General features: G+C 39.2%; 1 protein-coding gene across 27 annotated transcripts in view; it reads left to right on the top strand.

Annotated features, from left to right (window-relative positions):
- Window positions 1–25,600, top strand: part of LTBP1 (latent transforming growth factor beta binding protein 1) — a 445,556-nt gene that overhangs the window by 384,336 nt on the left and 35,620 nt on the right. For 15 of the 27 annotated variants that reach the window (XM_077959737.1, XM_077959736.1, XM_077959733.1 and 12 more), the window contains 6 exons: window positions 3,200–3,325; window positions 8,051–8,194; window positions 21,513–21,689; window positions 22,363–22,449; window positions 24,326–24,454; window positions 25,144–25,284. In XM_077959737.1, coding sequence (XP_077815863.1) covers window positions 3,200–3,325; window positions 8,051–8,194; window positions 21,513–21,689; window positions 22,363–22,449; window positions 24,326–24,454; window positions 25,144–25,284 — 804 coding nt within the window. The remainder of the gene's footprint in view (window positions 1–3,199; window positions 3,326–8,050; window positions 8,195–21,512; window positions 21,690–22,362; window positions 22,450–24,325; window positions 24,455–25,143; window positions 25,285–25,600) is intronic. The other 12 variants (XM_077959738.1, XM_077959735.1, XM_077959734.1 and 9 more) reach the window with 1 other exon arrangement.

The following is a 25,600-nucleotide window of genomic DNA, read 5'->3' as shown; positions in this document are numbered from 1 at the left end:
TTGATTTGTCTTTTTTTTTTTTTTTTTTTTGAGACCGAGTTTCGCTCTTGCGGCCCAGTCTAGAGTGCAGTGGCGTGATCTCGGCTCACTGCGACCTCTGCCTCCCAGGTTCAAGCAATTCTCCTGCCTCAGCCTCCCAAGTAGCTGGGATTACAGTCATGTTCCACCATGCCCTGCTATTTTATATTTTTAGTAGATGTGGGGTTTCTCCAAGTTGTTCAGGCTGGTCTCGAACTCCCGACCTCAGGTGATCTGCCCACCTTGGCCTCCCAAAGTGCTGGGATTACAGGCGTGAACCACCGCACCAGGCTTCACTGATTTTTCAATTCAAGTCACCAAAGTCAGGAAATGGAGTTTAGTAGGAAGACAGTGAATACAGCTAGGCTTGATAAGTTTAAGTTCATGGCAGAAGATCCAATGGAAATGATTAAGAAATGTGCTTGCACCCCATTTCTACTAAAAATACAAAAAAATTAGCCAGGCGTGATGGCGAGCACCTGTAGTCCCAGCTACTTGCGAGGCTGAGGCAGGAGAATGGTGTGACCCCGATAGGTGGAGTTTGCAGTGAGCCAAGATCGTGCCACTGCACTCCAGCCTGGGTGACAGAGCGAGACTCCGTCTCAAAAAAAAAAAAAGAAAGAAATGTGCTCCAGAGAAGAATCTTGGATGGAGAGGAGGATGGAGGATTTATCCCAAAGAGCATGGTCATTGAAACTGGGAGAGTGTGGGAAGGGTGAAGGAGGGGAGTGCCAAGCACATAGCAGATTTCAGGGAGGGCCAGAGCCTTGGCAGACACCCACCTTCAGGCTGCCAAAGGACAAGGACAAGCTCAAGGTAGAACAAGAAGAACATTCTGTCACTGAACGTGGGAGGAGAGTGTTCAAGGAGTGGGCATTCACCCTGACTTGGAGGTCTGGGGTGACTGACCAGAAGATGATCATGAGATTTAATGATGAGCTGGTCATTGGTGCTTTTTCTCATAGGAGTCTCAGTGGGATAAAGAGTTAGGAAGTAAGATTGTAGGCCATTGAGGAAGAGGAGGGGGAGGAGAAAGAAGAACAATAGTAGTAATAATAATAATAAAGTTGACGTGTACTGTGTTGAATGCCTCCCTACGTTACATGCCAGGCAGTCTTCAAAGCACTTTGTATGTGTTATTTTGTTTAATGTTCCCAGTAATTGTAGAAACTTGCCAATATTATTAATATTATTCATATTGATACTATTATTTCCATTTACAGATAGACTGTAATAGGAAATAAAGACAATGAGTATAGACAATCCTTTGAGATATTTTGCAGTGATACAAAAAGTTTAATTCCCCCCAAACTAAATTCTGTCAAGTGAAATTGAACTTGTCATTGTCTTTAGCATTTGTTACCTGCTTTCATTATTTGGACATAGAAGTACAATCTTCTCCACATATATTTGGATGCTGTCATTACATTTTCTTAATTGTTTCTCCAAAAACTTACATTTTGGCATGACTGTTAAGCCCAGGGGCAGAGAGAACAGAGTACCAGGCGATGGGTGGTATGAGATGTGGCAATGCCCAAGGAGAAGAAAAGCACAATGGGCGATGATATGATCAGGTGAAAGCGATTTTCAAGCAATTGTGACATTTTTGAAGGCAGTGAGGGTGGGATCCAGGGGAGGAATAACTGGAGATGTCGGAGAAAGATGAGCAGGTGGGACTGTGAGGCAGAGACTGGTCTGGGTGGGAGAAGGAGCCCCACCCAGAAATGAGAAGGGACTTAGGTTTTTTGTTTGTTTTGAGTTGGGAAAATAAAGTTTAAAAGAGAAAATGTGGCCGGGCGTGGTGGCTCACACCTGTAATCCCAGCACTTTGGGAGGCCAAGGCAGGCAGATCACGAGGTCAGGAGATCGAGACCATCCTGGCTAACATGGTGAAACCCCGTCTCTACTAAAAATACAAAAAATGAGCCGGGCGTGGTGGTTAGCGCCTGTACTCCCAGCTACTCGGGAGGCTGAGGCAGGAGAATGGCCTGAACCCAGGGGAGGTGGAGCTTGCAGTGAGCCGAGATTGCAACACTGCACTCTAGCCTGGGCGACAGAGTGAGACTCTGTCTCAAAAATAAATAAATAAATAAATAAATAAATAAATAAATAAATAAATAAAATAAGAAAATGCCCAATTTTATACTATCCCCAAACTAAACTCTGTCAAGTGAACTTGGACTTGTCATTTTCTTTAACATTTGTTATCTGATTTCATTATTTGAACATAAAAGTGCAATCTTCTTCACATATATTTCGATGCTGTCATTAACATTTTCTTAATTGTTTCTCCAAAAGCTTGCATGTGGCATGACTGTTAAGTCCGGGGCAGAGAGAGCAGAGTACCAGGCAATGGGTGGTGTGAGATGTGGCAGTGCCCAAGGAGAACAGGAAGGAAAGAAGGGAGAAGGAAATTAGTAACTGTAAGGATAAAGAAGAATTCTATCTAAAAGTCTGTTGTAACTTTACAATTGAGGCATCACTTTTATAAGAACATTTTTATTAATGAGAAAAAAAGGCAACAAGGTCACTCTCATCAGGTTTGTGGAGAACAAAATGAATTGGCGAGTCAGCCAATCAGCTGGAGCAGCCCTGCAGGGTTAGGACCTTGAGTGGTTGTAAATTGGTGGCATAAAATGTTTTCTTATGGCACTGGGACTGACTGACTACCCTGCTGACTTCATCAGACTCTCTTGACTTCCTGAGGATGTTGTGTAGTCTGGATCAATGTTATCCACAAGGTTAAGTAAAACATTGCTCATTTCCACCTGTAACTATCAGATGCAAATACTATTAGCATTTACTGCAACTCAAACAAGTGACAATATTTTCACATATTTTCTCTGTAGGAATATAAGGCTCCTTGGCAATCAAGAGTTGAAAACATTTAGGTAATACTGGGCATGGCACTTGCAGCAGTCATTTCAGTCTAAAAACATTTCCTAAGGAAAAGTAGTAAATGTTTTTTTCATAGAAACCAATATTTTGACTGTTAAATCATTTTCATCAAAACATTTTATTTATATGTAAAATGTTTTAAAAGCTGTTTTCTGTGTAAACATGTTCATCTCATCATCACACACTAATCGGGATGTGTTGAGTGCCTCTGTTTATCCATTAATATCTGGTGTTTGTCAGCCTGTGTTTGTTTTGTGTCTGATGTTCCATGTCTTTTTTGCAGATATTGATGAATGTGTAAACAACACTGTTTGTGACAGTCACGGGTTTTGTGACAATACAGCTGGCTCCTTCCGCTGCCTCTGTTATCAGGGCTTTCAAGCCCCACAGGATGGGCAAGGGTGTGTGGGTGAGTTTTTAGATTTTTTCCCAACGTGTTTCACATGTCCCTAGGGAAAAGAAATCACAGTGAACTACAGGAGCTTTTAAGCAGGTAATTTGGTTAGAGCTTTATCACAATTTGATTTTGTCATACAATTTGAGGGTGTGCAAAAATATCCTATGTTGGCTGGGTGCATGGCTCACACTTGTAACCCCAGCACTTGGGAGGCCAAGGTTGGAGAATTGCTTGAGGCCAGGAGTTTGAGACCAGCCTGGGTAACATGGTGAGATCTTTTCTCTATGAATAAAAATTTCAAAAACATTAGCCAAGCTTGATGGTGGATGCCTGTAGTCCCAACTACTTGGGAGGCTGAGGTGGGAGGATCTCATGTGCCCAGGAGTTTGAGGCTGCAGTAAGCCTGATCTTGCCACTGCACACCAGCTTGGGCAACAGAGCAAGACCCTGTCTCAAAAAAAAAAAAAAAAAATCCTATGGCTTCTGAAATTGTTAGGGACAGTAAGAAATATAAAAGTATGACTTTACATTTAAATGAATTTTAACAAGAACATCTGTTTAAACTCTTAACTGAGTATGCAGAACTCTAGACTCCCTTCGGCACAGGAAGTAGAGTCTGGTGTGTGGTATAGATTGTCTGTCTTTTAAATGCACCCCCTTAGTGCATTTAAGGCAAAGTATTGCCAGGAGCTTCAGTGTCCAGGAATGATACCTGTAAAAGGATGCTTTGAATTGTGCAACTGTATTTCCTCAGTCTGTTCCGGGATTGACAGGGCTGGAAGGAATCTTGAATATCATCAGATGTCCTGGAATATGGTCCAACAAATGCTCACACAGAAAATAATTTGTATTCATTGTCTGACAAGATGTGATTTCTTCACGTCAAACTCATTATGAAACATATTTGCAATTAGAGCAATTAAATGGGAAGGAGAAGAAAAGTTATCAAATTCGAGACTTTATAGATAGCAAGACTTTTCTTTTTCTTTATTCTTAGAGAAAAATAGCCATGTTCACTACATGGCAGATGGAACTTGAGGAGTCAATACCTATTTGGTTTGAAAATTTGCAGTTAAAACATTTAATTCATTTGCCATCCATATTAAACTTGGAAAATAAAATTTTCAAGGTTTAATGATAATGTCACTTGAATAATAACTGCTTTTGTGGAATTATGAAATTCAGTTAATTCCCAACCAAAAATTATGTACAAATCTATGGTTTCATGCATAAGCAGTAGCTAGTCAAAAACATAGATAATTATTCAAGAATTATTCACAACAAGACATAGTTATTTAATAATATAGCTAAGACTATCCTAATCTTAGTTCAAACTCCTGCTTTAGCCACCTTTCCACCAAAATATAGTTGTTTGACATTTGCATAGTATTTTCACCAGATGGGTCTTGTGATGTGGCCCCTACTTTTCATCTTAGCTTCGCCACTTCCTTCTTCACCTGTTGGTTCCAGCAACGTCCGATTGGTTGTGGTTGCCCATGTCACTGTGCAATTATTTGACTGTCGTTCACTCCTTCTGCTGGGAATATCCTCCTGACCTCTCCTTCCCTGAGCCCTGGATTTTTCTCACTCATTCTGGAAGACTGAGGTTCAGTGTCATCTTCCAGACACCATACCTGCCCCATCCCTCGCTGTCAAGCTGAGCTGTGACCTCTGCTTCCAGAGCACCTTCAGCAAATTCTATTACAGCACTTATAACCTTTGGGGGAATAATTTAATAATGGGTACACCACCTGCAGCCCCCTTCTGCAAGGCTATAACCTCTAAATGATTGAAAACTTTCTCGCTTCTCCCTGGGCAGGGCACGATGCTTGGCTTATTGTAGGTGCTCAGTAAATTTTGTTTAACAGCCAACTGTTTAAATATCAGATGTTGAACCATATCTGGAAACCATGTCGGCTGTCTCGAGTCCACATAGCTCCAGAGCCCTTGCTTAATGTTCATTTCTTCTTTTTTTTTTTTTTTCCTTGAGACAGAGTCTTGCTCTGTCACCCAGGCTGGGGTGCAGTGGTGCAATCTTGGCTCACTGCAAGCTCCGCCTCCCTGGTTCACACCATTCTCCTGCCTCAGCCTCCTGAACAACTGGGACTACAGGCACCCACCACCACGCCCAGCTAATTTTTTGTATTTTTAGTACAGACAGGGTTTCACCATGTTATCCAGGATGGTCTTGATCTCCTGACCTCGTGATCCACCCATCTCAGGCTCCCAAAGTGCTGGGATTACAGGTGTGAGCCACCACGCCCGGCTGCTTAATGTTCATTTCTAACCAGCTGGATGAGCACACTAAACCCATGCTGACATTTCAGCTTGGCACACGAAACACCACCCTTAGAGAAGGAATATTTGTTATCATTTTGGTGAACTCAACAAATGTCATTTTATTTGTATTTGTATTTATTCTTTCAAAAATATTTACTGAGCACCTATGATATGCACTTTACCCTGTGTGTTCTGTAGAGCTACAGGGATGAGTCAGCACCTCCCCCATTATCACCTACTCATCCTTCAGCTATTTGCTCCAGTATCATTTCTCTAACCCACCCCCGCATTTAAGATCTGCTGTTCCATGCTTTCACTGAGTCTGAACTTTTCACTCCTCACACTCACTGAAGCGTGTACAATTATTTGTTAATTTCCCTAACTCAACTATAAGCTCCATGAAGGCAGGAGTTGGGACTGCTGGCTCGTCATTGCTTCCTCACATACAGGCCGTACAGGCCTGCCCCACAGAAGTAAGCTAGGAAATATTTCTTGATTGAATTATTGCAGTCTGATGAGATAGAGTTTATTAGCCACATCAATAATACATGTTGGAAAGTACAAAGTTCCACTGAACATTTACCTAAAATTGATAAATGTGAACTGGCAATTTCTTAAGTTTTTCTGGTCTCAATATGACTGTCTAGGTTGATTAAATATTTCAACTCTGCTTTACTTTATGTTATGGTATTTTTCACAAGTGAAACCAGTTCATTGGATTTATATCTCTTTATATACAAATGAAATGGAAAACTGAAGTAATTATCCAAATAAGTCAAGATATATAAGCTTTTTGTCCAATTAACTGGGTATACCAGGTGAAAGGATGATTTTTTTTCTGGAATGATTTAGATAATTGCTCAAATATTTAACTTTGTATAAACCATCTCAAAGTATGCTCATGAAAGCTATTGTTTGTACATGTTTAATGCATAAGACATGTGAGCATTTCAGACTTTAATTCAGGTGCTTTGCTGAACTGGATACTCATAAATAAAATGTTGTAGGAGGAAAGAGGGTAAAAAGCACTACTGGACAAGATCAAACATAAAATTAGCCTTTCTTTAGGGCTGTGTACTTGCAAAATGTTGAATAAAGTGTACTTGTCACTGAGATTCCTTGACTGTATTTTAATTATGTATATTTAAGTACAGAAGAAAAACATTTAGCAAAATAGAAATTACACAGTGGGACATCAACAGAATTTGAAAAGGCATCATGAGATCAGTGATTAGTTATTGGACCAATTTGTTTCACATGAATGATTAATGTAGCCTGATGAGTGTCTATAGGGATCTCTCCTTCATTTCTCAAAGGAATATGTAATCTGAATTCTGTTGATAATTATGGATGCTTTGGCTACCAGAGAAATACCTGTATTTTCAGATATTTAAGTATATTTTTAAAGCTTTTTAAATGAACTTAATTCTGTGGTTACTGAAGTATCAGTGATTCTAACTTTGCTCGAATTAAGAACTGAGAGTAGGCCAGGCATAGTGGTTCACACCTGTAATCCCAGCACTTTGGGAGGCTGAGGCAGGCGGATCACTTGAAGTCGGGAGTTCATGATCATCCTGGCCAACATGGTGACATCCTGTCTCTACTAAAAATACAAAAATTAGCTGGGCATGGTGGTTCATGCCTATAATCCCAGCTACTCAGGAGGCTGAGGCAGAAGAATCACTTGAACCCAGGAGACACAGGTTGCAAGTGAGCCAGGATCGGGCCACTGCACTCCAGTCTGGGCGACAGAATGAGACTCCATCTCAAAAAAAAAAAAAAAAAAAAAAAACAGAGTAGAGTGTTAGGTCATTTAAGATTTCATTATGTTGAAAAGTCAGGAATGATAAAACTAGATGGTCAGTGGGCACATACTAGGTTTGCAGTACAATTCCAGGGTGTCCTTTAAAACTAAATTGGGAATTGGCCAGGCACAGTGGCTGACTCCTGTAACCCCTTTGGAGGCCAAGGCGGGTGGATCACGAGGTTAGGAGATCGAGACCATCCTGGCTAACATGGTGAAACCCCGTCTCTGCTTAAAATACAAAATAAATTAGCTGGTTGTGGTGGCGGGCGCCTGTAGTCCCAGCTACTCGAGAGGCTGAGGCAGGAGAATGGCGTGAACCCAGGAGGCGCAGCTTGTAGTGAGCCTAGATCGTTCCACTGCACTCCAGCCTGAGCGACAGAACAAGCCTCCATCTCAAAAAACAAAAAACAAAACAAAACAAAAAAACTAAATTGAGAATTGTCTTGAATTTTCATAGTCCTTTCGTCCAGACCAAATCTGACAGCTCTACCTTAAAGAGCCCCTTCCCTGAAAGAGCAGAAGGGGTTTGACTGCTCTCTGGGGATCGCCTGCTTTTCAGCAAGACACTATTAGCCCTGGCACAGCTGGTAAAATAGAGAGCTGTCATGAATGAGGCACACATCTCACTTGGCCTGTGCTCCCTTTTCCAGATGTGAATGAATGTGAACTGCTCAGTGGGGTGTGTGGTGAAGCCTTCTGTGAAAACGTGGAAGGGTCCTTCCTGTGCGTGTGTGCTGATGAAAATCAAGAGTACAGCCCCATGACTGGGCAGTGCCGCTCCCGGACCTCCACAGGTAAGTCCCAGTGACACTGTGCAAGGGAATGGCAGGCTCCTCTCAAAGACCTGCACCCACACAGCTTTGGGATAAATGCTGAGAGTGAGATAATTAGCAAAATGTCCTGACACAGTGCTGTCTCTGGAAGCTTCCATGTTCTTCTGTGCCTGCCTTGTCAGTGGAATTAAGATGTGGATGATGATTCTTTGGGCTAGATGGCCTCTAATGTTCTATCCAAACCAGAGATGCCTCCAGTAAGGTAAAGGATCCAAAATGATGAGGACATTTGCTGGGGATTGCTTAAAACTTAAAGAGCTATCAGCTCAGGATTTAATATGGCACCATCTCATTAAGTTGCATAATCCTCCATACGTTCTTGGCCCTTAGAGAAATGTGTCTTGACACTTCTCTAAATTAAAAGCAACATATAGGCCTCTTAGGATCTACAAAGACTTCCACTTGGAATTCTTAAGGTGTTTTTCCAGAATTTGGCCTAGAGAGTGGCTATGTTTGCATTCACTTAAAATTTGATTTAGGCTGTGTCGTCACCGTGCAAACTGAAATAGAGAGTTGGACTGTTTTCCAGATAAATTAATCAACTTCCCAATCACCCTTTTAGTTTGTGCCATGTAGCTATAGCTTGGTTGTATTTTAGGGAAAGCAAAGACCCAAATGGTCCTTTGAGAGCCAAGTAAAATGAAACATAGACCATTTTTTTTCTTTCTCAATCAGTGTTATCCATGCTTCGATAATAGCTTTCACTACTCCTCTGGAGGGTACACTTGTTCTGTGTAAAATAGCTGTCTTTGCAAGTAATAGTAAATGAAATATAAAAATATTTTCACCCACACATATTTCCTCAGTTATTAAATATAGAAAGGTGAAGGGTACAGAATTAAATGAACAGACTGTAATTCAAAAACTTTGTGAAAGAGAAGAGATAAGTTATTACTGGTGACAGGATTTCTCTTCATTCTAGTGACCACCACAACAATACATATTCCATAAAGAAGAGACTTTTCATTTTAATTGGATCTACAATAGCAAAAAACAAACCAAAAAACAGAAAAATCTGGTTGACCACTAACAGAATTGGTTAAGTAACTGTCTTTTTCTTATTTTTGCTTGGTTCCATAGGGTAGCACCTCACCTATAGTGTAATTTTGAATGAGTTAATTCATATGTCATAATATATAGCCATTAAATGGCCTAGGTGATGCTTAGATAGTCATGATAAAGATAAACGTATGTGATACAATGTTAAGTGAAAAAATGCAGGATAGTCCAACGATTACACTCTGTAGAGGAAGATAAAAAGATAATTGTTGGATCCCAACCAGTAACTAGTTGAGCTTATTCATTTGTATAGCTCCTGGCAGCTTTTACTTTTATCATGCCTCAATTTGTATAGTTGTTGGTGAACTTTGATTGTATGGAGTCTTAAGACTGTCTTATGACAGTCTTCATTTAAAAAAAATTTCTAGCAGTATCCTGAGAGACTGAGTTTAGCCATAAACTTCAGCAGAAGCCTTCTGTCTGATTTCATCAGAGCCAGTAATTGATCAATTATTTGAAAAAGGTGATTAAAAACTGGAAATCATAAAAAGGTAACATCTTCTAAGTCTAATTTTTAACTCAAAGGATATAAGTACATTTGGCCCGGTGCGGTGGCTCACGCCTATAATCCCAGCACTTTGGGAGGCCGAGGCAGGCAGATCACTTGAGGCCAGGAGTTCTAAACCAGCCTGGCCAACAAGGTGAAACCCTATCTCTACTAAAAATACAAAAATTAGCCCGGCGTGGTGGCATATGTTTGTAATCAGTAAGGCAGAGGCACGGGAATCACTTGAACACGTGAGGCGAGGTTGCAGTGAGTTGAGATCACACCACTGCACTCCAGCCTGAGCGACAGAGCCAGACTGTCTCAAAAGAAAAAAAGAAAAAAAAAAAAAGTACATTCATGCACCAATCTTTGAAGAGAAAGGCTATGGTCTTTTTCTGTGTAGAGGTTCATTTGTGGAGTTTGTGTGGCTATCCCGCATAAACCCCATCTGTTATGTGTTACTTACACTTTCTTTGTAGAACGGAGAATCTAAAGCCTTTTCCAAAGCAAACGAACGTAAAAATCCCTCTAGATTTTTACAGTTTTTCTCAATTTTTTACACTTGTCTTGTCCACACCTAATTTGATAGCATTTCTTTTACTAAATCAACTTTATCAAATCTTTCTAAAGCTTTAACTTGCCCTAGAAACAGCTCTTCTAGTCACATTCATATTGTACTGGTTGATGTAATGTTAAATTATGTAAGTACAATAATGAATACACTGACACAGAATGTTTGAGTATATACCTAGGTGAGTCTTGGTTTGCATACTGCGCAGCCTATAGGAGCAGAAGTGTGTGGACCTCTGCAAGAATAGCCGTCCGGCTCTGAGCATTCTCCCTTCCGTGAGCATCAGCAATGGTATTTTACAGAGGGCAAGAAAACATCAGTTAACACAGCAAGTTGGTTAAATGTTGGCCAGTTAAGAGAGTTTGTACCCTGTACAGTAAAAGAATCTGCTATTCCATAGAAAAAAACATTTTAGGCCAAATATAAATAAAAGTTTTTAGACTAGAATTCAAATTAATTTCATTATATATATAATATACTGAAGCTGAGATCTCATCCTTCCTGAAAAGTGCTTAGGAAGGGGAAGGTAGATTTCCAGCATTGGCTATCACATTTTTATTCAGCTGTAAAACTCCCCCAGGACAATCTATATTCCAACAATGAGCAGTAGCATGATAATCTGATGTGGTATCATACCGAAGACAGCACTAGGGCTATGGCGTAGGATATTAGGAAAGCAGATTTCAGGTCAGTAGCCGGAAGAGCTTTCCAATAACTAACAAGAGCTAGTCAGCAAAAAGCAGCCTCACAAAATACTGGAGTGCTTCCCGCAGAGGCATCCAAGAACAGGTGGGATACCCACTGGCAGAAGAGCACCCACTTCCAGCAGGGTATTGTCCCAGATGAACCTTTAAGGTACTTTGGAATGCTCATGCCCTAGGGTTTTTATTTCTAAACTTTCTTGCTTCCCACATATGTATTTTTTAGGTCTGCCTTAATGTTTTTTACTGCCTGGGACTTTGGCCACTAATTTACATTGCTGTGCATTGCCTAAAAGCATCTGAAAAAGAAGTAACTAAAAAAATGTCCATACCAGGCCACTCATCACATTTAAGGAGGTATGGATATAAAATATAGTCTGATGCTATTATTTCCTTAGTGCCTGTGATAATTGCTCAATAAAAACTTTATGTCTTTGGGCACTCTAAGGGAAGCAGTAAATATTTAATCTTGGCAACTGCAGCCTTCAGACCTTACCCACAAAATGCTGTTCTCTTCCTTGATTGGTGTACAGAGGAAGTTCTGTGGTAGGAACGGAATCTTATTTTTAAAACAGAAGGTATAATGAAAAGAGCACAATGAAAAAAGTACATATTATAATCCATACAGGTATTCTTCACTTTAAGAAAAGCAAACACAATCAGAAAGTATAAAGCATATAGGTTGGGGTGATTAGTTGTATTATAAAGTAATTCTTCACTTTACTCAACAGTTTATCATAGGGTTTCTTTAAATATCAGTTTTCGCTAATACATTTGAGATCTTATTCCCACATCATGAACTATATCCTAGACTTCTGCATTTAGAAACCACCTTAGTGATTTTCCAGCTGAATTTTTTTTATTTATAGGTAAAGACACTGAGGCCCAGAGAAACATCTTAAATGTTATTCTTAAGGTTATATAGCTCATGAATGGCAGAATTGGTTCAGGAACCCAACTCAGGGATCTTCCCACTGCACCATTTCTACTTTTAGGGCTGAGGACACCAAGACATCAAATTCTTCTCAAAATTGGCTTTTTTCATTTTGTTTTTCATTATTAAGATAATACACATTAATCATAGAAAATTGGCAAATACAAAAATAAATCAAAAAGAAAGTCCCCTGCAGTATCACCATCTGATATCTGTCACCATCTTGACCCCTGGACTCTGAAAGGACATCCATATTCCCCTGCCTCAACAGAACCATCTTCCATTTGACCTTCAGTGCACTGAAATTAGGCCCTCTGACTTTTCATCTAAGTGAGCCGTCGGTGAGCTTCTAAATACTAAACTCTTTAGTCTCATCCCAGAGTCATCTTCTGAAACATTTGACACTGGTTTTTCATCTTTTCCCCCATCTTTGCCCTGTGACTGATTTCATGACATTACTGTTCCCTGCATTCTCCTGCCTCTTGGACTAGTCTTTTCCATTCTCAGGTTCCTCTTCTCCTGCCCATTCCTTAAATAATAACATCCCAGGCAGTTGCATGCTTAGCTCTCTTCTTATTTATGTTTTTCTCCTGAGATATTTTATCTGCTTTGGAGTCAACCGTTACTTATATGATGTTGCCTGCTAAGTAAATATCTTCTGCCTCCACCTGTGTTCTGAGTGTCATGCTCCTATTTCCAGCTGCCTATTGGACTTTGTCTTCCAGGGTGTCTTGTAAGCTTCTCTGGCTGACAGTTATTCAAACCTAAATTAATCACCATTTCCTCTGCTTCTGTCTGTTTATTTATTTATTTATTTTTTTTGAGATGGAGTCTTGCTCTGTCGCCCAGGCTGGAGTGCAGTGGCGCGATCCTGGCTCACTGCAACCTCCGCCTCCTGGGTTCAAGGGATTCTCCTGCCTCAGCCTCCTGAGTAGCTGGGATTATAGGTGCATACCACCACACCCAGCTAATTTTTGTATTTTTAGTAGAGACGGGATTTCACCATGTTGGTCAGGCTGGTCGCGAACTCCTGACCTTGTGATCCACCCGCCTCAGCCTCCCAAAGTGCTGGGATAACAGGCATGAGCCACCGCGCCCAGCCATGTCTATTTATTAATTGCCAGACATCAATACTAGAAATTCTGAAGTCATACATTTTTTGTCTCCCCATTCGTCATCCAAGCAGTCTATCATAACATCCTGCCAGTTCTACTTTCAGGGTGTTCTTCAGATCTCTCCCTGCTCTGGATGCTGCTTCCCTGGGTCAGTCTTTCAACATCACTTAGCTGGATCATTGCAGTAGCCTCCTGCCTTCTCTCCCTGCCTCTCTCATCAATTCCTGCTCCACACTGCTGCCAGAGTTAATGTTTTCAAAACACAGATCTGGGTTTAAATCATTCAGTCTTTCAACTGCTTGCCACTGCTTTATAGCATGAAGTCCAAATGCATTAGCCAGGGCAGCAATACCCTTTATCCTCTATAATGTAACCTGCTTGTTTAGCTTTCTCTCCTACACTCCCCATACCTACATCCAAGCCCATGCCTTGCTCATGGTTACCCCGAATAATTATGCTTTCCCAAGATGATGACTTTGCTCTTGCTCCATTGCCCAGGCTGGAGTGCAGTGGCATGATCTTGGCTCACCACAACCTCCACCTTCTGAGTTCAAGTGATTCTTGTGCCTCCACCTCCCTACTAGCAAGGATTACGGGCCTGTGCCACCATGCCCACCTAATTTTTGTATTTTTAGTAGAGACAGTGTTTTGCCATGTTGACCAGCCTGGTCTTGAACTCCTGACCTCAAGTGATCTGCCTGCCTTGTCCTTCCAAAGTGCTGGGATTACAGGCATGAGCCACTTTGCCTGTCTTCTCATTAGCCTTTCCTGAAATATCTCTCAAGCCTTTTTAAAAGTCTGCTCGACTCTCACCAAGTTATCATACATTCCCCAAATCCCCAAGATGGAATTACAGGATTCTGCCTCTCTGCTCTCCACGTGCCTTGTTTTTGTGACTAACAGTCTCTGCATCTTATTCTCTCTGCATCCACTGCAAAACAGCTCACTGCTTAGCACGGTGCCTGATGGATGGTAGACACTCAGTAACTGTTGAAAATTGCCTCTCCACATTAGAAGCACATGTTCCTTTCATAACCCATCCCTCCCATTCCTAGCTACTTCTACAGAATAAAAATAATTTTTCATTTTTTCAAAGATTTAATAGGGGCACACTTAAGTAAGGAGATGTCTATTCACACTTCCGTGTAAGAAGTGCTGCTTCAAAGCCGGGCGCGGTGGCTCACGCCTGTAATCCCAGCACTTTGGGAGGCCGAGGCAGGCGGATCACAAGGTCAGGAGATCGAGACCACAGTGAAACCCCGTCTCTACTAAAAATACAAAAAATGAGCCGGGCGCAGTGGCGGGCGCCTGTAGTCCCAGCTACTCGGGAGGCTGGGGCAGGAGAATGGCGTGAACCCAGGAGGCGGAGCTTGCAGTGAGCCAGGATCGCGCCACTGCACTCCAGCTTGGGTGACAGAGCAAGACTCCGTCTCAAAAAAAAAAAAAAAAAAAAAAAAGAAGTGCTGCTTCAGATTGCTTGAGTTAAATTGGAAGAGGTTAAATTAAAAGAAAAAAGGAACGTCTCCCCACTGTCAAAGAACACAGAATACAACTCATCTTGGTAGTTCTGACAATTGAACTCAAACAGCATCCCTGTTCCCTTCCTAGAAAGGTACACTACAGGTTTTATGTATGTACACTTTTTTTTTTTTTTTTTTTTGAGACAGAGTCTCGCTCTGTTGCCCAGGCTGGAGTGCAGTGGTGTGATCTCAGCTCACTGCAAGCTCTGCCTCCCAGGTTCACGCCATTCTCCTGCCTCAGACTCCTGAGTACCTGGGACTACAGGCTCCCGCCACCACGCCTGGCTAATTTCGTTTTTGTATTTTTAGTAGAGACGGGGTTTCACCATGTTAGCCAGGATGGTCTTGATCTCCTGACCTTGTGATCCACCCACCTCAGCCTCCCAAAGTGCTGGGATTACAGGCGTGAGCCACCGCACCCGGCTGTGCATGTACACATTTTTTCAAGGCAGGAAACCACATGTAACAGTCAGTCAACTGTTATATTTGGCAGAGTCTGTTTTTTTAAATGTGTTTAGTTAACCTGTTAAATAAATTTAACATTGAAAGAGTTTTATAAAAATTATTTCTGATTGGAAAAAAAGACTTTTGGTAGGAAAAAAAATATTAAAGAAAGTAAGACCACAGTATTTATAATGCAAATATTATAAAACGCCATAAAATTCCTGAAGTCATATTGTGTATTTGTAATGGATCTATACCGTAAATGTAGGTAAGGCTGAGGAAAATACATTCATTTGTTTTTTAAAAAAATACTGACTCAAGTTTCTTCCCACATCCAGCGATGATAATGAGAAGGTATCATCTTTTTGGTATAAAAGCCAAACTGCTTTTATAAGATTTTCTGCTTGCTATAGATAGCACCTAAAGTCATATCTGAGTTTCTGATAAAGAGGTGTCAGTGTTTTAATGAACTGACATATCAATCAAAGTAACAAACTAAAACTATACATACACACCACACACACACACCTTGTACCTTCATTTATTTTTATTTTTTGAGACAGGATCTCGCTGTGTTGCCCAGGCGGGAGTGGTGTAGTGGTATGGTCATGGTTTACTGCAGCCTTGACCTGCTGGGCTTAAGTGATCCTCCCACCTCAGCCTCCTGAGTAGCTGGGATTACAGGCCCACACCACCATGCACAGCTTGTTTTTAAAATTTTTTTGTAGGACGAGTTCTCATTATGTTGCCCAGACTGGTCTTATTTTGTCTTCTTAATACTACAAGATATACCCATAATATTGCATTAGAAATGCATTTTGGATCCTAGAACTTGCCATAAACTAAACCTGAAGAGGAATGGTTTATACATTTCCTTTTAAACGTTTCCATACACTTTGTGTGTCACTTCGGATTTGCTTTACTCATGCATTTATCCTTGCAGGCCCTCATGACACCCGAGTGTCAGGAATGTTACAGGCTTGTGTTGTGTGGCATCTGCTCATTCCCCCATCTCCATATGTGCTTCCTGTTCTGACTCTGTACTCTTCTCTCATTTTTCTTTCTCTGCAGTACAGCTGTCCCTTGGTATTTAAGAGGGGTTGGTTGCAGGGCCCCCACTGATACCAAAATCCATGGATGCTCAAGCCACTGATAGAACACAGCATAGTATTTACATGTAACATATGCATATATCCTCCTGTATACATTGAATCATCCCTACATGACTCATAATATGTAATACTATATAAATGACATGTAAATGGTTACTGTATAGTGTTGTTTTATTTGTATTACTTGTTTTTGTATGCTTTTTATTTTTTCAAAGATTTTTGATCTGCAGTTGATTGAATTCACAGATGTGAAACCCATGGATACAGAGGGCTGGGCCCACGGTACTTTATTTGGCTTTCAGGAACCCCTTCATTCATCCATTTCTGCTCTTTTTTCTTCTCCCTGCTTTTCCACTCTATAGTAATATCCCCGACTTTCTCCTCTCCTCACCCTCTCACTGTCCCTGGCTCATTTTCTCCATTCTCTTATAATGCCTTCACTAGATGTCAGCTCCACCAGGCATCTTCCCTGATAGCCTTGTCTACCCATCCCTGTGTACCCATCCCTGTGCAGTGAGGCCTAGGTGTGTGTGTGTGTCCTGAGAGTGAAGCCTCCAGTTCACTCCTTAAGACCTCTTTAAGAGCAAGAACTATGTGGAGAGATCCTCTTTTAAAATGTTTTTACTCTTGTGCTTTTTTTTCTAAACTTCACTTTGACTGCTTTGATATGTTTTACCATCTTAAGTTATCTACTTTCTGTTACTGAACACCAGGGGTTTGGTCTAGGTTCTAGCTCACTGCACAGAAAGCCAATCACTGAGACTACAAGTATTGCCAAGGAAGAAGGCTTTAATTGGGTGCTAGGGCCAAGGAGATGGGAGTTCAGTCTCAAATCCACTTCCCTGATGGATGTAACAGGGAAGAAATGTAACAATGTGTAAGAAAACAAGAGCAAGGGAGGGACAGGGAAGCAATCATGATGAATCAGGGATCAGCATCTCATGTCAGGATGTAGTGATCTGGTGAGTTTCAGTTCTTTGATACTTTTTTTAAGAGGCCTGAAGGTCATTTCCTGAGAAAGGAACTCAGATAAGACAAATGTTAAGTTTCAAGCTTTAAGGTCAGAAATGTCTGCCGGGCAAGGTCACTCATGCCTGTAATCCCAGCACTTTGGGAGGCTAAGGCGGGCGGATCACAAGGTCAGGAGATTGAGTGGTGAAACCCCGTCTCTACAAAAAACACAAAAAATTAGTCGGGCATGGTGGCGGGCACCTGTAGTCCTAGCTACTTGGAAGGCTGAGGTAGGAGAATGGCGTGAACCCAGGAGGCGGAGCTTGCAGTGAGCCAAGATTGAAACACTGCACTCCAGCCTGGGCAACAGAGTGAGACTCTGTCTCAAAAAAAAAAGAAAAAAAGAAAAACACATTTCTAATTTTCCAAGTTCTTGTATGAGAAAACGCAAAACAAAGCATATGAATTTCTAAGTTTTCCTTTATGTCTCCTTGAAATATTAAAGAATTCTTTCTCACTGAAAACAATAATGCCTGTAGCATTTTTAAAATAAGAAAGGAAATAAAGTGCCCTGGGTAATTCTGCTGAAAGTAATTTATTGAACATCATCACACGCACAGAGTTTTATCTATTGATCTCTTTTCAGGACTACAGGCAGCTGTTTCTTTGGGGGTAACTATTTATTCATGTGTATTAGCAGTGTTACTCTTGGGTCATTGTAGTAATTCTGACTGTTCCAAAAAGGTTCAGAGAAGATTAGCTCATAAAAACCTTCAGAACACATTGTAAATGGAAAGGGAGAGCCCATTTAAAAAGCTCATATCCACTTTGACCAACTACATGTTGTAGATTTTCTCATCCCAACAGTAATTCCTTAGATTAGACATTTATGGGGAAAGACTAAAGGTGGAAATGGCCCTACAAGCAAATGGCCCACACCCTCTTTAGGCTGATGAACCAAGACAGGAGGAGCTCCCAGAAAGGGCTCTTTATAGGTGGTGTCTTCAGCTCAAACCTACTCCTTCCTAATCAGAGCCAGGGGACATGATTGCACTATTTGTGGCCTTGTTGCTGAACCCCCAGCAGCAGAGATTATCTGTGTCCCTCTTCCCATTTATCTCAAAGATGAAAACAAACAAAAAAAACACACAAAGAATAAAGGGCAAAGCAGAACAAACCCATGCTATGTGAGATAAGAACCTGAGCTCCAAAGAAGGGTTTTGGGGAAAGCAGTAGACATAGGCCACTTGGAACCGACATTAGTTTTCTCTTCTGGGAATTGAGGACTCTGTATTTACCAGCACCTTCTATCTCATATAGTCACCCTGTGGATCACATGAAAAGTCCTCTGTAAAAGTTCCCTCAGAAAAAAACATACAAAATGTCCAAAACCAAACTTTCTTGTTACCGGCCACACCTCTAGAATAAAATATGAAAAACTTGATCTTTTTATGCAAATGTGAAGCCAACCTCTTAATGCAAATTGAAAACTCAAATCTGAAAATACTGAAGGAGGATTAATATATTTTTTAGAAGTCTGAAGGAGGATTCATATTTTTTTAGAAGTCTGGCATGAGATTTGTAGTACAGCTAATCTTATTCATAATATCTTTAAGAAAAAGAAGATTCTTTTTTTTAATGCTTGGCACTTTCTATAACTATTGATTTGATCTTTTAAAATTAGTTTCCAATATAAAAACCCTCCACCCCTGGCAGCAATGAACTAAACTCTTATAAGAATTTCTTTAAGAAATTACATTATCACATATTTACTGACCAGAGTTTTATCCCAGTGGAAAAATGCTCTAGGAAGTTAATTACTTAAAGACTAGGAAGATAGGGAAATTGTAGCTTTTCCCAGAATGACCTTTGTGGACTACTTTTTAAAAAAGAATTTGAATTTCTTTCCAAACACAGATGAGGGCCTGACTAACCCTCAGTTTCAGCTGTATAAACATTGAACTTTCAAATGTCATAGAAAATAAGACCAAAACTTTTCACAACCAGTGTAAAACCTGAATAATTATAATTATATTGTTGATTATTTCCCTTATGGGAAGTAATCTGCTTCTTTCCCCAAAAAGGCAAAGATTATTTTATTTCTTAGTTTTTATGATGTGAGTGTAAGAAACATTTTAGTAAACAAAACAATGTTTATCATATATGTATTTGTCTATATGTGTGTGTGTGTGTGTTTAAAATACATAAAATTATATATAAATATATTTCAGATTTTAAATTCATATATATTTATAAATTTTGACATGCTTTGACTCAAGAGAAGCCTATAGTTTCTAATTACCTGTGAGTATAATCTTCACTGAGGCCTTATTACAAAGTATTCCATTTTGTAATAAACACCATGACATACTTACAACTTTGTACATGAGGGGGAAAAAAATTGAGCCTTCTTTTAGCACAGACCATAGAATAAACCTGATTACCAAAACCCTGTTGCTTTTTTGATTTGTATTTCTCACTATTATTTATTAATAGCTAGCTACATTTTTGGACCAGCTGAATAAAATAATTGAGCAGAATTGGTAGTAGTAACAGGCTGACAATTTATTCACTGTGTTGAGGGAGAGATTATAAAATTTTCTATAGGGTTCATAATTGATTTAGTAACAATTTAAAATACGTACTCTTAGTTTTCCCAAGTAATTCCATATCTAAGAGCTTGGAGGCCCTTCTAACAAAGATCCCTTCCGTTAAGAGTGCACAAAGTGAATTTCAGTCCTCTACACACTTGAAGCAAGCTAGACCAGATGAGGGAAGTGGCAGATTTTACCCAATTTCACACACGAGGAAATGATTTAAAACCACTTCATAAACTGCTGCATAGAAATCAGCATTTGAGTTTTTTCCTGGACACTTGTTCTAGGTCTACATTTGTCATCAGCTGTTAATGCTAACTTACTGTCCAAACTGAAATCTGTCAAAGACAAAATAATCAGAGAATTGGCCAGAATCAACTAGATGAGGGATCTTTATAGTCTCACTGATACCCTGTGTTCTGAGAGGAGTGTATATTTCCGAGGTTTGTTTGCTGCTTTGCTTGCTTTTAATGCCAGAAGAGGAAAGAAAGGGCAGTAGCTTTTCTGATAGAATTTTATGAGTTTATATTTTAGAAACACATTTACTATTTAATATATTAATAAAATTCCCACTGTCAACTAGGCCCTGCCAAAATAAACATATAGGAAGATATTGTAAAAATAATTTATTTAATTTCCCTGCTCATATAATTATCTACTAACTTCAAAACAAAGGTAAGTGTAAGTATGTGCGGACATTAAACTCTTATACTCACCAGTAAATGTCTTCCTTTTGACCTTACAGTTTGAGTCCAAGAATCTGGAAATAGTAGAGTTCTAGTGACAATATTTCATTAGAATTAATCTAAGTAATTATTATGACGGTAGTCAGCTTCTTATTTGATGTCGCATTAAATTAAAACAGTTAATAAACTCAAACTGGATCATAGGCAGTAATTTGAACTCTATAGCATACAGGAGAGAAGGGGTGTGACTACTTTCCAAGTCTAGTCACAAAATAGTGATCATTTTTTAAAAGCACAGACTTGTTCAAAGACTTCATATCTGATCGAATTCAATCTGTTTCCTTATCTGAAAGTGGGTGGATTTTGTTCTTATCGTTTGTATTCTTTCACATCATCTCGTTCATGTTTTATCACACAGAGGGTTAAGCTGAATCTGTTAGAATATGTTTTCCTCTAGGACGTACTTGAGCTGGGACTAGAACCCAGATTTGAAATTCTACCCTGAGGCTGGGCTGGCACTCATTGTTTCATTCGAAGTCATATATTTGCAACAATTTAAGTAGTTAGATTTTCAGTGATGAAAGGTTATTTAATAGGCTCCAGGTTACAGCAGTATTTTCCTAGTTATCTTCTTCTGTGCAGTCTTCAGAAGAGATTGGGAGCATGGTTGATTCAAATAACTACCTAAGGGTTAAATATTATGTGTGGGCTCAGACCCCTGGTCAAGTGTTGGGGAAAATTTTTATTGATTTAAGTAGGTGTTATAGCTCAGTAACAAATGGCCCTATGTTTGGCAAGAAAAGCAGATATGGAAACTCTACTCACAGCCAAATCTACAATAATAAAATTATTGGTTCACGTAAAAGGAAATGGTTTTGACAGATTTACACTCTTGGGGTATGTTAGAATTCCACCAAAACTCAGGATTCAAGTGCATTTTTATCTCAAAGTGGAAGAATCTGACACTGAAAGTGGAAAGCATTTTCTATAAAGCAAATGCTATTGACACGGTCACTCTTTCACCCATTGCATTCTCTACGAGTTGTGTTAGGTAGTTCTGATGTGTCCTGTTGTCACTCTTTACCTTCTCTACTCCATTTAGATTTAGATGTAGAACAACCCAAAGAAGAAAAGAAAGAATGCTACTATAATCTCAATGACGCCAGTCTCTGTGATAATGTGTTGGCCCCCAATGTCACAAAACAAGAATGCTGCTGTACATCGGGTGCGGGATGGGGAGATAACTGTGAAATCTTCCCCTGCCCGGTCTTGGGAACTGGTAAGAATCTGCTGAGTTGTTGAGTCACACTCGTGTTTGGTCATATGGTAACCCTGGGCCTCGAAATGATGACACTCACTCCCACAGCCAACTCAAGGCGACTTACCATATAGTGAGTTTCATTCATTGCTAGAGCCAGCACCCGCATCCCATCTTAATATGAATCCTTGAACTTCTCTTCATCAGAGTGTACTGTGACACTCAGGTTCTGTGTGATATTTTGGCAGAAAGTTAATTCAGTTTTATTCCACTTTAAAATTAAAATCAGTCTTTGCTGCTAATAATGATACAGCATTATTCGTAACTAAAGTTTGTGTATTGAAGCTAAGATTATGTGTAATTGATTCTTATTAAACCTTTAAGAAACTAGACATCACAGTCGTGGAAAAATAATAGTTATAGTATCAAGTAAAGCATGAGTAAGAAAATATGAGTGAACTTGGAGGTTTTTTTAATTAAAAAGTGTAAGAAAATTATGAAGTCATTAGATTTCTTTGCACTTAATCCATAATTTTTTGAGATTGTACTAAATTTATTTGCTGCAATTGCCTTAAAGTTACCGAGTCTGAGAAAGCAAAACTGAACTTGAAACATGCATTCATGGAAGATGTTGATTCTTTTTTTTTTCTTTTCAACTTATTTCTTTTCTTGGTTTTGTCTCTTCTAAAATCAGCTGAGTTCACTGAGATGTGTCCCAAAGGGAAAGGTTTTGTGCCTGCTGGAGAATCCTCCTCCGAAGCTGGTGGTGAGAACTATAAAGGTCAGAATCAAGTGGAAACAAATTTTCAACACATTGTGTACATGTGAGATACTCAAGTGAATGCATGGCTTGGGTTTCACAGAATTAGAGTTATTTTTAGTCATGAAAACTGATTACAAAGTCCTTAATTCTACCATTAAAAGAAAGTCCCCATGGACTTGGAGTCAGAACACAAACTGGATGATGCTGGGAAGTAGACATTGGGAGGTGAACTTCTGAGTTTCTATCTCTTCATCCCTGAGATAGGAATAATTTCTCAAAGGTTATGATAAGGATTAAATAAGATAATATATCTGAAAGTACTTAACAAATTCTGTACCTAGTAGATACTTACTAAATATTTTATTCTAGATGCTTAATAGAAATCATATAAATTATGATCATATAAATTTGACCACTATTTGTCTTTATGGTCATCAACAAAGCTAAGGTTCTTGTATTTTTAGACTTTATCCTACTGTTGTGGGGCCTTTTACCAGTGGCCACAAGTTCACAATGAGAAATGGAAGAGAAGACAACCAGAGTAGACATGTTTTATATATTTAATGCTACTATTATATAATTCTAAAATAAATGGGCAGCCTTTTAATTTTGGTGAATATCCACATGTATGAATATTTCCTCATTAACCACTCACTTTTGACATTTTCATGATAGAGATATTACCTTTTATATACGAAGTGATTTTTTTCCTTTATAGTTTAATACTGAAGACTGCTAAGTAGCTGGGAAACAGACTATAAAGCCATTTTTATTGTCAATTTTTGGAAAACTAGTGTTTGAATAATATGGTATAATTCAGTAGCTGGATAAGAAATTCCATTTGTGTTTTTTTTAAAGACATCTATGATTTGGTCCAATTAAATAACGAGAAGACTTGGTTTATAATACGCGTTGAATGGTTTCCAAATTCACAAATATACATTACTATGTTTTTGCAGGGATGTAGTTAAATCTCACTTCATATTAAGGTACAGAGCTCTGATTTCACCATAAATTCATCTTCTCTTTTATATGAAAATAAATTCCTCCTCTTCCTATTTTAGCAGTGCTGTTAATGGTTGGAAGAAGATTGGATTTAGATCCAACCAGCCATATGTTCTAGGCTTGGCTTTGCCATTTTCCATCTGTGTAACTTTAAGCAAATCCTCTGTGGAGTCTTCAGGTTATAAAATGAGGAATAGATGACATTAGCTCTAAAATGCTAGAACTAATGCTAATAATAACAGTCAAAGCATTAGATAACACTTTTGAGTCTCTGCTTATGCCAGAGTGTATACTGAGTCCTGTCCGTGGAGTATCTCATTTCATCCTTCCACTCTTATTAGGTAGGTGTTCCTGTTGTCTCTAATTTATCATTGAGTAAACTGAGATAGTGAAGCTGTTAATTCTGTGGGGGAATGGGTCTGCTAACCCCCTTAGCAACTTGTGCTTTCTTTTGTCAAGAAAGACTTGCATTCAAATTCCACCAAACCTTCTTGGAAACTTTCTACATCTCAACTAGTGAATGGGCCAGAACATACATTACAGAACACATTTCTTAAAAGGTATATATCCTTCTGTTGATGCCACTATGGAACCATAGACCATTTCATCAAATATGAGGTAGCATCTCAGAAACCATATTTACAAATACACTTCTCCAATAATGGTTTGGCCATTGCTTCTCAAATATCACAGACAAACTACATCTGTTTATGTTTTTATGCCTGCCAATTAGGCCTTATTTTAAGAATATTATATTGCTATTTCTGTAGGATTCTTTGGAATATAAATATTATAATATCTAACTTAAAGCCCCAAATCTGGTTATACTCTTTTTAATTGAAAGATCAAGCCTAACTTCTTTTTGTGTTTCTCAATTTTTTCCCAATAGATGCAGATGAATGCCTACTTTTCGGACAAGAAATCTGTAAAAATGGTTTCTGTTTGAACACTCGGCCTGGGTATGAATGCTACTGTAAGCAAGGGACATACTACGATCCTGTGAAACTGCAGTGCTTTGGTAAGCTTTAAGGGGATATAGTATGGTGTACTGTGAAAATATACACATGGAAAAAATAACTATGCTATGTAGTAAAAACAATTTCCTTGAATCTAAATCATATGTTGAAAAGATGTGTAAATGTTTTAGGGATCTGTTTCTTAAGCACAATTTAAGAAAATAAAAAAAACCCACCTCCATACTACTGTTTGAATGTATTTCAAACAAAGAGTTAATATTCACTGTGGAATTATAATTCAGGCCACTGGTATAACTGAAGTGTTCTTTTGGTCTGTGGCACCTCCTGTTTCATCACTCATACTGTGCAAGTGAGAGCCATTTTAAATACTGACCCAGACCTTAATGCTTAAGCAGAAAACCATATATACTAGGCAGAAAAACATAGCAAAAGGAAATAATTTTTAAAGTTATCATAAGGAGCCATTTTATCTTAAATTTCTAAGCATATCCTGTTCATGGATGTTTTCTTTCCTTATGTAATGTCAGCAGCAGCAGCAATGTTGTTTTTCAGTCAGAGCAGCTTACATTTTTATAGTCAGAGCCGCTCTCTTTTGGATGATAATGTGTGGTTAATTAAAAGCGGCAGCCCCTGGAATCTGGACTAAAATAGAGCAATGGGTAAAATTTGGTAAGTGTATGAGGTACAACTGATGGCTGATTTTCTTTAGTAATATTTTTTTTCTCCTAAGATATGGATGAATGTCAAGACCCCAGTAGTTGTATTGATGGCCAGTGTGTTAATACAGAGGGCTCTTACAACTGCTTCTGTACTCACCCCATGGTCCTGGATGCATCAGAAAAAAGATGTATAAGACCGGCTGAGTCAAACGGTATGTTTCCAGGAGATGCAAACCTGTGTCCAAATAAATATCAGAAGGTTTTCCTTTTAATTAAAATTGTGAACCACTGGAAAATAGAAAAAATGAATTCCTTGGGTATTTTGAAATAACTAAAATGAGATACTTACAGAAATAATAATAAGATGCATATCATCAGTATGCAAGAGATTTAATAGCCTGGACATACTCATTAAGTATGGACCATCGAGTGGCTGAGCAGATGGCAGGGTTGTTCCATGGCTGAGGGAAATGTAATTCAGGAAAAGATAATTAGGTGTGCTCAGCAGAGTGGAGGGAGTGGATAAGG

Source organism: Macaca mulatta, chromosome 13, assembly GCF_049350105.2.
Source record: "Macaca mulatta isolate MMU2019108-1 chromosome 13, T2T-MMU8v2.0, whole genome shotgun sequence".
Classification (NCBI taxonomy): domain Eukaryota; kingdom Metazoa; phylum Chordata; class Mammalia; order Primates; family Cercopithecidae; genus Macaca; species Macaca mulatta.
Note: the sequence above shows the minus strand (reverse complement) of the source record. Positions and strands in the feature narration are given on the sequence as shown.